At 33.7% G+C, this 13,454-nt stretch overlaps 1 protein-coding gene across 8 annotated transcripts in view; it reads left to right on the top strand.

Annotated features, from left to right (window-relative positions):
- Window positions 1-13,454, top strand: part of KDM4C (lysine demethylase 4C) — a 247,789-nt gene that overhangs the window by 23,503 nt on the left and 210,832 nt on the right. For 7 of the 8 annotated variants that reach the window (XM_053932680.1, XM_053932684.1, XM_053932682.1 and 4 more), the window contains one exon: window positions 7,404-7,597. In XM_053932680.1, coding sequence (XP_053788655.1) covers window positions 7,404-7,597 — 194 coding nt within the window. Of the gene's footprint in view, window positions 1-45; window positions 210-7,403; window positions 7,598-13,454 lie in introns of those variants that run through there. The other variant, XM_053932681.1, reaches the window with a different exon arrangement.

The following is a 13,454-nucleotide window of genomic DNA, read 5'->3' as shown; positions in this document are numbered from 1 at the left end:
AAGTAACTGCCTTTTCCAATCATTAGGAAAAAAATGTATAATTTTGCTGTGGCAGATCGTCTGAGGCTCTACTGGTGTTTTGCAATTCTTCATAGAAGACAAATTGAAAACTGTCCAGAGATAAATATAGTCAGCCAGTATGGCTGAAGGCAATTCAGTTTTTGCACTGAGTTACGTGATCTTTGAAAGACAACTAAGAATGTCCAATGGTATGTTGTTTGGAGAAAACGTTTTCAAATTCCCTTGTGTGTCCACATAGCTGCTTTAAGAAATTGTTTAGAAAATAATTGAAGATTCTAATTTGGAATATTTCTGTGGAGAGACATTCTGGGTGGCTGTTGCTTTGTGAAGACCAGCACAAGAGACAGAAAAAGCGTTTCAAGAAATGGAAGCTTGTCCTTTTTCTTCCCTGATCTTTGTGTCTTTGTTGTTGGCAGATAATGCCTTGTGGTATAACTTTTTACAAATTATGCTTTTTTTGGATTGTGGTTTTTTTTTGTGTTGAGTATCTTAGTTTACTCTTGCATGAGCAACATTTCCAAAGAAAAGAGAATGAATGCAATAATATCCAATTTGAAAGTGCTGATTGGTCAAAGAGAAGGTTAGAGATCTTCTTACAGAATTACACTCTTGGAAAGATGAGGAAGGGAGGTCAAATAAAAGCAAAGAGGAGAGTGAGAAAAGCAGCATTTAGGGATCCTAACTCAGATATTAAGTGCATAGGAGAAGGAAACAAAGCACTGAAAGTTGCAGTGGCTGGGGAAGAAAGCAATAAAAGGTAGAAGAAAGAAACCTTGATGCCTATAATAAAATCGGTATCATTTAAAAATAAATAACAAAGGAGAAATGTTAGTGAAAGGAGTTGACATTAAGGAATGTGAACAGATTGAGCACTTAATGTGACAGCCAGGTGCTGGTGTACAGCCCACTTGATGTATAGTGGAAAAGAAGAAATATACTCTGGTACCAAAGTGTTGGTGAGAAAGTTATGATGCTGCTGATCAATATGTTGTCTCTCAGAATAGTTTTGCCGCAGTTTATTTTTGGCCAGCAGATGGTGTACTTGCACAACTAATGAAATACCATGTTGTAGTGCTTGAAGATAGTATTAAGAAGGATCTTTTATATTTTGTTTGAAATTGGAGATTGTTCTCATGTATTCATTCAATTTCCTTCAGGATTGTGATTATTTGGAAAAAGGAGATGAGTACAACTCACTGGCATTTTGGGCAGCATTCAGGAGAAAGTGTATGGTGGGATTAGTTTGTCAAGGCAGCTTATTTGCAAGAAACAAAACAAATGCTTACTTTTTACGAAATACATATTGTAGAAAATGGTGTGTTACACTTAAGATAAATATCTGACACTTAAGGTAAATATCTGACAGAATTCCAGGTAAAATCTACTAGGAATCTAAGGAAAATATGACGCATATGTGTATGCGTCATCAAAATTAGTGAGAAATACTGCTGTGCTCTGTAAATCAGTTTAACAGTTTACCAATTACATTTCTTTTTTGCTTGGTGACAATTTTTTATTGAGACATTTATATCTGAAGCATGATGGAACCTTGATTTGTTCTATTTAGATAATTTAAGAAACATTATTGTTGTCTGTGAAATCCAGCACCTTGTTGGCATTGTGTCAGAGAAATTATAGATGTTGTAGTATTTGCTTCTTTAGACCACAGGATAAATTCTGAGGGATTTGGAAGATAGGGTAAAATTTTCTAAAGGCTGTGTTACATGAAACAGAAAAAGATGCTCCCAAAAAGGACCCTTAAAAAGCCAGACTCAAATGAAAACAAAGAAATAAATAAACAAAGCTATACGTGCGTTCTTTGAAGTCTAACAGCTACCATCAATGGTTCAATTTTACCCTTGTAGTATTTGGATTATTCCAGAATCTATTTTAAATGTCTTAATTGTTTTTGACAGCTTTGAACTCAGATTAAGTCTTTACAAATAAGGAAATAATCTGTGAAAACAAGTGTTCTGTGTCCTCTATAGAGCTTTATAGAAAATAAATTCTATAATTTGAGAAGGTTGAAGGTTTGCTGGAAATGTTATTCTGTTATTTGCATTCTGATTGCTGTTACATTTAATGACAGCTTTCTAGAAGAGTGTTTGTGTAGGAAACTCTAGAAAAGGCATGATCCCTACATGGACTGATCTAGCTGCTGGGGAGGGGTGGAAATCTTCTTGGTTTCAAAAGCAGTTCCAAAGAAAAGTGGCCAATTTAAAGTTTATAAGAAGTCATAAAACATGTCTGACTTCAGTGCTGACAATGGTATCTGCTATTCTGCAGAGAAAAACCATGGAAGAACCATGTCTAAATACTGTTTTGTGTCTCTCTCACCACTCTCCTCAGCTGCTGTCTGAAAGACTCACTTTACTTTCATTTTTCTCCTCTTGCTTTTATTTCTCTTAACAGGACAATTCCTAATTCCTACCTTGTCCCATGTATAACGTGTGGGGAGCATACATATGAGTGTACCCTCAGTCAGTTTGCAGAGGATACCAAGTTGAGTGGGATATTGCTTTGTTGGAGGGTAGGAAGGCTATGCAGGGGGATCGGGATAAGATAGATCTGTGGGCTAAGGACAACTGCATGAGGCTCAACAAGGCCAAGTGCTGGGTCCTCCCCTTGGGTCACAACAACCCCAGGCAGTGCCACAGGCTGGGGCAGAGTGGCTGCAGAGCTGCCCACAGGAAAAGGCCCTGGGGGTGCTGGTGACAGCAGCGGAACACGAGCCAGCAGTGCCCAGGTGGCCAAGAAGGCCAATGGCATCCTGGCCTGTACCAGCAATAATGTGGCCAGCAGGAGCAGGGCAGGGATTGTCCTCCTGTACTGAGAACTGGTGAGGTCACACCTTGAATGCTATGTCCAATTCTGGGCCTCATAATTTGGGAAGGATATTGAGATGCTGGAGCATGTCCAGAGAAGGGCAGTGGAGCTGGTGAAGGGTCTGTAGTAAAAGTCCTATAAGGAGCAGCTGAGGGAGCTGGAGTTGTTTAGCCTGAAGGAAAGGAGGGTGGGGGGTGGGGGGAGGGCGGGAAATGACACCTTATCACTCTCAACAGCTGCTTGAAAGGAGGTTGTAGCCAGATGGGGGTTGGCCTTTTCTCCCAGGTAGCAAGCAACAGTATTAAAGTAAACTGCCTCAAGTTGTGCCAGTGGGGAGATTTACTTTGGATTTTGGGAAAAGCTTTTTCATGGAAAGGAAGTCGTACCAATCACTGGGGCAGGCTTGCCCGGGGAACTACCTGTGTCACCATCCCTGAGCATATTTAAAAGACCTGTAGGTATGGCGCTTAGGAACATGGTTTAGCCTTGGTAGAGCCAAGTTAATAGTGGTTTTGGATGAGGTTGAAGGTCTTTTCTAACCTAAATTATTCTATTCTATAGCATCTTTTTCTGTGATCTACTCATAGTTGAAATCAATGTGAGCTGTAATGTAGGTTCTGGTGTGATTTCCAAAGAATCTACTTCCCCACCCTTAAAAAGGGGGTGTAAAAAGCAATGACTATATCCTTAGAAATGATGAGAAGTAAAAACAACCTAATGAGGGAGATTGTATTTCCTAATCTCCGTGTTTATGGTAGAGATTTGGATCGTAGCATTTTTCTTCCTCTGTTTTAATGACTTTAAACGTGCAATAAAAGCCTGGCAGTAGCTTTATTGTATTCATTGATGTGAGTGAATGGCCGTGTGGAGAGAGGAGTGGGTTAGCAAGCACAAATTTTTCTCTAATGTTTGTTGTGTTCCTTTTCACTCTGTCTCTTAATTAGGTTTTTACTCCCCTTTATTCTTGTGGTTGTTAGAGTTGGCCATAAGGACTCTTCAATCATAGTTGTGCAACTGATGTCTTGTTCACCAGATTAATATTGAAATGCAGCTGTGAGATAATCAAAGGAAAAATTAAACACTGAAAAAGGATTGTGTGTAATAATGTATGCATACAGAAATCATGTTCATGATTTCTGTATGAAATCATGAACCATTCATTTCTGGTTTAAATAAAGTGAAAAGACTAGCATCATGTCACTTAAAGTACTTAAAAAAATTAATAAAGCTTTGTTGTACTTGAAGCCTTTTTTATTATTTGTAAAGAAATTGGAGCTTTCAACTGTGAACTTCACTTTTTACCAATGCACTGAGATAAACATTATTCTTTGTGTTTTTGGGAAATCAGTGGGTCAATTCCTTACAAAGTGTGCAGGCACTCAGATGAGAAATGCTTGTCAAGCGTCCCACTTTGTCTCCACATTGCATTAAAAGCAGATGCAAAGGCTGTTAAGAGTCATAAAAACTCTTTATAGTAATTTACAGTTTGAATCACCTTAAAAATGAATGAAGATTGGAATAGTAGTATTATGTATAAACTACTATGTACCTTATAATATTTCTCTAAGGAAGTACAAGGTAAGTGTCGTATGTGTAGCAATGACCGTAATTGGTGAGGTGTTTCAAGCCTGTTTGTCATCTTATAGAAGGAAAATTGCTGAAAAGTAAAATTTTGCTAGCTATTGGATCGTGTGGTACAGCTGTCAGTGATACAGGTATTCTTTAAAGAATTTACCATCAGAAATGTGGATAAATTAGAAACGGGATCTTGACATATTCCTTTGAAATTATTATAATAATCTGGTAGTATTGTGATATTCTGAGGATAACATCACAATAATTAAGGAAATGTATTTCCTTAACATTGAACAGATTATAATGTCTAAATATATTTGTAAGAAACTACCAGATCTGTGTCGTGGTCAAATAATTTATGTACTACTGTTCTAACAATTGTTATTAAATATAGCATAACCTGCAAAAATATACTTAAAATTTGAGAAGTATGGCTATGTGTTGACCTATTAAAGTGCACTTTTACAGCTGGGATCTTTTTAGTGTGCATTGCAATTGCTACATCTGAAGCTGATTATACAGCTACTGTAAAAATAAGAATCAATATTTTATGTTAGAATCGTATAAGCATTTTACCTAATGTTTTTGAATATAAAAAAAAAAATCTGTGAGATAGAGTAACATCTTTAATAATAATTTGTAATAATTACTTGTAACAATCTGGGCATAAATATGAAACTGATTTATTGTTTTACGTCTAAGGAATGTAGGAGGAGTTGAAATTAATCAGTGTGATTTTAGTGTTTTGGCCAGTTTCAATTAACATTTTCTTTTGCGCTAAGAATACTTGTCCAAAATAGTCTTTGGGAAGAGGAAGTAGCTCATCTATCTTGAGTGTAGTTGGTATAGTTTATTTGGTATGTTTGGTATTTTGAAGCAAGTTATTTGTTCTAGGATCGATCTCCATGATAGGAATTGCTTTTGTTTGAGGGCAGATCACTAGCAGTTTGCTTGGTGACTAGTTGTGATGTGATTTAGCACAGTCTGCAAAATTCTCTTGGCTTTTACCTAATTCTTAGTAGAAGACTAAGATTTCAAGACATTAGGGTTGCTAGAAGCTTACATGGGTGAAATGCTGTGATGGGACGAATAATGGGTAAAAAAGCCCGTGGAATACTGTTAAATAGAAAGATAACACTTTTTCTGTCTGAAGAAACCTTCAAGTGTAAATCACTACAGTACTTACATTGTTTGGCCACTGTCAGAGTAAGCACCTAGATTAACAGTTGATTTTTACAAGTATTTCTTGTTTTCTTCTAATCCAGTATATGTATCTCTGGTTGAATCATTGCTCTTTTTTGCCATATTAATTTATTTCTCCAAATGAACTGCAAAATTTGTAAACAGAGATAAATTCCATGTGATTTAAAAAATAAAATTTGTAAATTAATTTGAGGATTTATTACTTAAAAATATTGCTTCAAATTTTTTATTTTACAGTCTGTATTAATTTTATTTTTACAGTCTGTATTAATTTTGCTGTATTAATTTGCTGCTGCCAGTTTTTATATTTAAAAGGTGCAGATTTTACCAGTGCCTATTCTTTTGCGTTCAGATTGGTATTTTTTCTTTTATTAGGATATAAATTTTATTTTTTTTTTTTACTTTTTAAATTTCAAGTGCCTTTTTGTTTCACAAATGCATAAAACCTAAGGCTTCAACTTTAAAAGAAAAAAAAATGCTGTCTGATATGAAATAATTCTATAAACATTGTTACTCACTTGTAAAATTCCAAATAACTTAGTATTTCTTAATAAGTGAAATAGCTGAAGCAGGTGGTTAGAAGTGCTTTTTCAGTGAGAAGTCTCAACTTCATATCGATTTTACCTTCTTGTCTATCAATTCTAGCTGCTACATAAATAATATGCTTGACATAAAAATCTGAGAAAACAAAACAAAACTGAGAGTATTAAATTTTCCTGACTTCTTGCTTTAACCTGTATTCTTACTATTCCAGCTGTCCAACTATTAAATATCATCATACTTAGTCTTAATCAGCTGCATCAGGACTGCAGCCTGCCATCAGTTCATACCAGAACTATAGATTCAGTGATTGGGCAGAGCAGCTCACGGTTAAGAGTGTGCTTAGAGGCTGTCTTCCTAATAAAACTTGTCTGAATTGAGTTTTTAATAGTTTTGATTATATTTCTTGGTTTTCTGACTGCTTGAGCACCCGCTAATGTCTTCCCTGGAGGTGCTAATAATTGCTGTTATAATGAAGTCTAATTTTTTCTCTTCAATTTTGTAGCTTTGATCTTGGTTATACTGTCTCTTACATGCTGTATTACCTGAAATTAGAATTGCAGTTTGCAGTTGAATCTGAAGTGCAACAAAAGCTACATGTATTGCTTAATGAATGACTTCTAATATATGAATTTTATGGGGAATAACATAGGGGAACAGCTTAAATCCCCTGAAATCAATAGATTTTTAATGTTGTATATTTCTTATGCAGTACATCATTATGATTAGAAATACATCTGAAGTAAACATTTTAGTTTTTATATCTTGCAGAGAAATGCTAAATTTACACATGTAAAATAAGTATGAAAAAATGGTTTAAAAATATCTGGTATTACTTTGTAAGTAATAAAAAAGCATAGATAAGGTCCTGTAAAACTTAGTGGCTTCCAGTTGTCAACTCACGGAAGGTTTTTTCCTACAGCTATTATTTGTGTACCTTTTTGTATGTAGAATGGTGTTTCAATCCATGTTAGATTTGATACAAAATTGTAAACCAGATGGGAACTTTCTATATTCTCTGCTCTGAACATCTCAGACTTATAACCTGATGTAATACTGATGAAGGTCAAGAGAATTTTTCAAGTAACTTGAACTGTCTTCTAAAGTGCTTACAAGCAGGTATTAACAGACTATCTTTTGAAAGGCTACACTAAGTGTACATCTTTTGACTGGGACTGTTATATAAAATTGCATTGCTTTATAAGCTCAGTAATATTTTTATTATGTATCTTTTTCAGGGTATTGAGGAATGGAATATTGCCCATCTTAATACAATATTAGATGTTGTAGGAGAAGAATGTGGAATTTCTATCGAGGGTGTAAATACACCATATCTTTATTTTGGCATGTGGAAAACAACGTTTGCGTGGCACACTGAAGACATGGATCTCTACAGTATTAATTATCTCCATTTCGGGGAGCCAAAGTCATGGCAAGTTATTATTTTTTTTTTAAGATAGCTTCTGTTTATTTCAGCTGACTAAACCAAACAGATGGGTTATGATTGCTTCACAGTGGCAAACTTTACTAAAAAGCTAAGATAGTAGTTCAGTGAGGGTTTTTTTTTTAAGCTCATAATACTATGAAATCACATTGATATATTCTTTTATTTTAAAGGGAGAGACAGATAAGTACATAAGACTTACTTGAGTTCAATAGAAAAATATTTGTAAGATACAATATGAGAAGCTTAATATGTTGGGGACCCCAAGACTATTTGAGGAACTTATGAAAGAACTCTTTGAAATCAGCTTTTGGTTCTGTTGCCTTTTGGGGCTACCTACCATATTTTGTATTTAACATGCATTTAATTGGTTTTTTGAATCAGAGTCATATTCTGTACAGTTAACTTAGCTGGACCAATGGGAGGTAAGATTCAGAGCTAAAGGTACTTCCTGCATATGAAACTTCTACTGTCCTTTCTCTGTAGTCTTAGATTTTTGGTTGAACAGCCTTAACAGATAGTTTGGTTTAATACATTGTGATATACTTGTATCCCAAGTATATAAGACAAATATATTCCTTTTGTTCATGAAATCTTTTTTTTTTTTCAGAAACTCTGAAGAGAGTATAGAATCATTAGAAATATATGGATAAGCTATGCATAGTTCAATTCTAGCAGTTTCTAGTCATCCAAATGTGGACAGAAAATGTACAGCTTGTAATTCCATAAAACATCCCCTTTTTTTTAATACCCATACAAAATTCAAATACCTATAATATATTTATACTGTGAGTGTGGTAAATTGGTTAGATGCTCACTCTTAGATCATTGCCTTATTTGCTTATGCAATGCTTATTGGCTGCTTTGCTTATGTAATGGATCTCTTAAGTTAAAGCAGAGAAGATGAATACCACCTATTGTAGTAAAGCAGGTCCATGTTTGAAATTGATAAATTATATACATAGGTATGTGAAGTTGCTTCTTTGATAGAATTAAACATACACAAAGTCTTGTTAACTGTATTATCAATATCTTTTAAAAAAATTGATGTAAAGATAGGTGATTCCAGAATGTTCCAAGATGATAAGACAATTGTAAATAATATGATGATTGCATAAAGTTATATTCTGCTTCTTAGGAATTTTAAAAGTGCTGTTGAAGAACAAACAGTGAAATTCCAAACAGTAGAGAACTTAAATTCTGAAGTCCTTAGTTTCAATGAGAAGAAACTAGGAAAGCTTCTTTAATTATTTTTGAAGGAGATATGAGTTGATAACAGGATAAATGCTTTTCTAGTTTACAGATACTTGTTTATGCTTCTAATGAACAAAATCATTAAACACTGACCTCTTCATATTTTGAATAAATAGTGGTGGATACAAATTTATTTTCTGTACCACATTGGCCCATATTTTTAAGAAATAGAGCATTATAAAAAAGATTAATGAAAGACAGCTAAAGATTTATTTTGTGTTACACATGTATTTGTTACTGGATGAATGCTGCAATAATTTATGTGAAGTTCATTTATCAGTAAAATGTGTTGTTTTAATGTGATATTAGTATAATATTTTCTTCAAGCAAGTGGAATAGGAGCTGAATCTTATGATACAGTTAGTAAAGATATTTTCTACTCTTTAATTCAACTGATTTGACAATCGTTAGTAAAACAAAATAACTTGACATACATAGTAGTAATACATATTCTTGGATTTTACTGGTTGTACATGTGGTTCTTCAAGACAGATGCACTGGTCTTTCAGAGAACTAATATGCAGTGTATTTTCTCTGACTTGTGAAAGGACAGCCATTTCTATCTGAGAGCCACTATTAGTGGCTAGCCAGCTGAGTGACTGCTGTAGCAGTTTTTATAGAATTTGAAGCTTTCTGCAATGTTTAGGCATAGGTTAACTTGCATTACATCTTATAATTCACACTTCTACTTCAAGTGTTACACAGAGAAGTCTATAGTTCTATCATATGTATAACAATTCCTTCATTGACTGCCTCATATGAAACGTGGGGGAAAATTGTGTCTGATAACTTACAAAATTAGGATTACAGCTGTTCAGATGTTTATGTATATATTTGTCTATCACATGTGTAACATAATACATACATTAATTTATAGATTTTTCTTAACTTGCAAAAATATGCTAAAGAGGAAATATCTTAAAAGAAAAGAAGGAATTTAAAAGTCCTGAAATAGAATAATATAAGGTCAGAAGAGATTTGGGTATGGTGGGGAAAGAATTGCTGGAAAGAGACTTAAAATTACTTAAAATTAATTGCTAGGCAATTTCTCTTTGTATTCTGAGGGGAAAGGTACCTTGAAAATGCTACCTCATTTTATATCTCAGTTTCTTAGAAAAACTTATTATTAGAAAACATTCTTATTAGCAAGACAAACCATTGGTGTGATTGATAGTGTGGCTTATTAATTCAGTTATCTCTTGATATTGGTGTATTTTGTAATGGTATTTATAAACTGCTTACTAATACTAAAAATTCCTTCACTCTGGCATTTGTTGTTAAATATTTTTTTTTCTATTGTACTTATTGTTTCAGGGGTATAGGCCTTAAGGTAAATTATTTTTGTTTTGTGTAATAATTTGAGGAATTTTGTCATGTTCAGCTATTAAAGCGCTCTTGAAAATTAATGCTTAGCAGAGATCAGATTTTTGTTACTAGTAGAAATACTATGCTATTAATATATGTACTATATCCTTGGTAAAATATGGATAATGCTTCAATTTACACTATAAGTTTATAAATAAAAAATCTGAATAGGGCATTCACATTTTTTGAAAATAATTCTGGGTTAATTAAGTATCTGAAAACACAGCTTACTCTTTGTTCTGATTACCTGACTTGTGAACAACATGTGTTGAATTTTTTTAAGTGTTGAGATGATACAAATCTTCTTGAAGAAGAACAATAATGAATATAAGGAAGTTTTTCTTAATCAGGCAGAAAGTAATTATTTTCATGGCACTATGAGTATTTCAAATATAGTAATAATAACAGGACATTTTTTTCCTATTTTATTTTAAAGAAGAAAAGATGTGTAGAGAATATATTATTTTACTTTAGAAAGTAGTATTTTAAAATACTGTGCTCAGTTTGTTTACCTTTTATTTCTGATGCTGAAGGCCTGAATTCTTTTCTGCATGAAGAACTAGGTTTTTACTTTCCCTTGAAAGGGGCACTATGAAAACTTGCAGTATGATTCAAACAATAATTTACGTATCAATTCATATGTTTTCTGTGATATTCCATCTGGTCTTTGCTTCCTAGCTTTTCTGAAGACTGAAAATTACAAGACACAATATGTTAAAAAAACTCTCCTATTTAGTAATGTCTTTCATAAATCACAAAATGCCGTGCAGGGTTGGTCAGTCATAAAGTAAATAGGAATAAATGCTAGAGAAGGAGGAGATAGTTCCATCTTTGTGACCATATCAAGAAAAAGAGACCAGATTGTTAAAGAAAGAATGCTTAAACAGCCAAAATTAGATGGATTAGGAGAGTGAGACTGGACCTGACAGTTTATTTAAGTTGTAAGAGGAAATAAATCTATTGTGACAATCAAAATAAAGCAGGGATTTAGGTTCAGGAGCTCTATTCATGATTTCAGTGCATATAGGATGGCAAGAAATCTGATCTGTAGGTTGCCTAAAATTTATACTTTGAGCAACCTTACTGTTGCCTTTTGATTGCCGTGACTAGAATGTTTTTATGGATTTGCCTGTATAGAATGTGTATCAATACCTTCTCATCTTGCTTAATGAGGTGAAAAAATCAGGAAAGATACATAGTTACACAGCAAGGGTTGTGGAAGTCTTTGAAACATTTCCTCTGAAGGCTTTCAGATTTTGAATCCCAGTTGCAGGGGAAATAGTAATGGAATTATGAGTATGATGGGATAAGAATGGATGGCATTCTCATATTAGTTTTAGACAAAATTATGGACAAAAAAGGTTAAGAAGGAAAAGCATGCTCAGACTGATCCTAACATTGTATGATTTAAGAACAAATATAGCAATAAGGTAAATGGATTTAGAGAGGCTCAGCTAGGTCCTCAGAGGGCCTTCTGAGGAAGGATTAATAGAACTTTCAGTGTAATCAGCAGCTGACAAAAACTAGTTGAAGTCTGGCCAAGTGATACAAAGTTCAGCATAAGTGGAAGAGTCTTGTTACCTTTGCAAAAGTTGTGCATACCACTGATGGTATGGACATGTTTCCTAGTTATGTTCTATGTCTAGGAAACAAAATAGATGCAGAAAACTACAGGGAAGTCAAACCTGTATGGCAGAAATGGGACTATAAATATAAAGTATAAAGCTTCCATTAGGATTAATCAGAGTTTTTGCTGAAGTCAGTTTTCTTGCTGAAAACTGTTATAAAAATTAGAAATACTATGAGTCACAGAGATGACTGTAATAAAATAGAGATTCTAGATGTGAAATTAAATAGTATAGTGGTTTGTCAGCAGCTCAGATGGTGTATCATGCTTGAAACAGAGCAGTCATTTGCTAGTTTCAATGTTCTTCACAAAGTTGAAGAACTTTCGTCAGGGATTAGGAGAAAAGGAGAAATTCTATTTGTTTATTTGTTTTGTTTTTCCCTTGTGGAAGAGGATTTTGTTTCTTAAAATATTTAGATTGAATAGGAAGGTTTAGATATTTAGGTGGCAACAGACTTGTGCATTTCCCATCTCAAAACAAAAAATGTATTAACTTCCTAAATCAAGTTTATGAAATTTAAATCTGCTTGTATTTTAAGAAGGTATGTATCAGATTTATGTATAATAAAGATGAACCACCTAAATACATTACATAATAAAGTAAATCAGTTGCTGATAAAAGGTCACGTGATTCTCAGCTCAGTGCCTGGAGTTAGATAGCATTATTTTAATATACTGTGAATGTTGCAAGTTGTCTGTTGCCAATTATAGAACCAATTAATATGGTTCATTTTGAAAAAAAATCGCGATGTTAACTTATAACAGCATTTGATGGCTTTGCAGCTTTTGAATTTTAAAAATACCAACCTGCAGAAAAAATCCTCAGCAGTTTTTACCTTGCCTATATATAACATGGGGTTTAGAGAAGTAGTTTGGTTAAGTATTAAGCATAGTTTGGTTAAGTATTAAGCATCACACTAAATTTCCTTTTAACCATTATCTGTGCATACACCTGACTTTGGAAGAACGGAGCTCAAATTGTTTTACATTCTGTTTCTGGTCACTGACATGAGAATGATTGGGTGGATAGAAGAGACTTGTCTGATAATCATCTTGATTGGCTGAGCAGTTTTTGCACACTAAAGCAACAATTTGTTGCTTTTGATGCGACTGAGAAGAATCATTAATCTTGAAAAGATATCTATAAAAATTGATTACAAATTAATGACATAAATTTAATGTTTATTACTTACTTGTAGTTAATCTTGTTGCCAGTACCCTTGATTTGCTGAACTAAGAAATATTTCAGAAGATGTTTATTAACAATACTAGGTAAATATATGTACTATATTTTTTTCTGTCCTTGTAGCATGACTATCAATGAATGGAGACTCTTCATACTTTACCAAGTATGTCTTTGTGAACTGATAAAATTAAAATCTAGTTAGCATCATCATTTCCCCTTTTGTCTTTTCTCAACTTTTTGTGTGTTTATTTGCTTGTTATCCAAGAAGCACTCTTTTCACCTTTTAGTGATTTACGATTACATTTGCTTTAGAGGTGGCTGGACTTGTCCTTATTCTATGAGAAATCAAGCAAATGTTAGTGGCTGTTTGGTAATGTGGCTGAAAGAAAGCTGGACACAACATGCAGATATTT

The sequence above is a fragment of the Vidua chalybeata genome, chromosome Z (assembly GCF_026979565.1).
Source record: "Vidua chalybeata isolate OUT-0048 chromosome Z, bVidCha1 merged haplotype, whole genome shotgun sequence".
Classification (NCBI taxonomy): Eukaryota; Metazoa; Chordata; class Aves; order Passeriformes; family Viduidae; genus Vidua; species Vidua chalybeata.
Note: the sequence above shows the minus strand (reverse complement) of the source record. Positions and strands in the feature narration are given on the sequence as shown.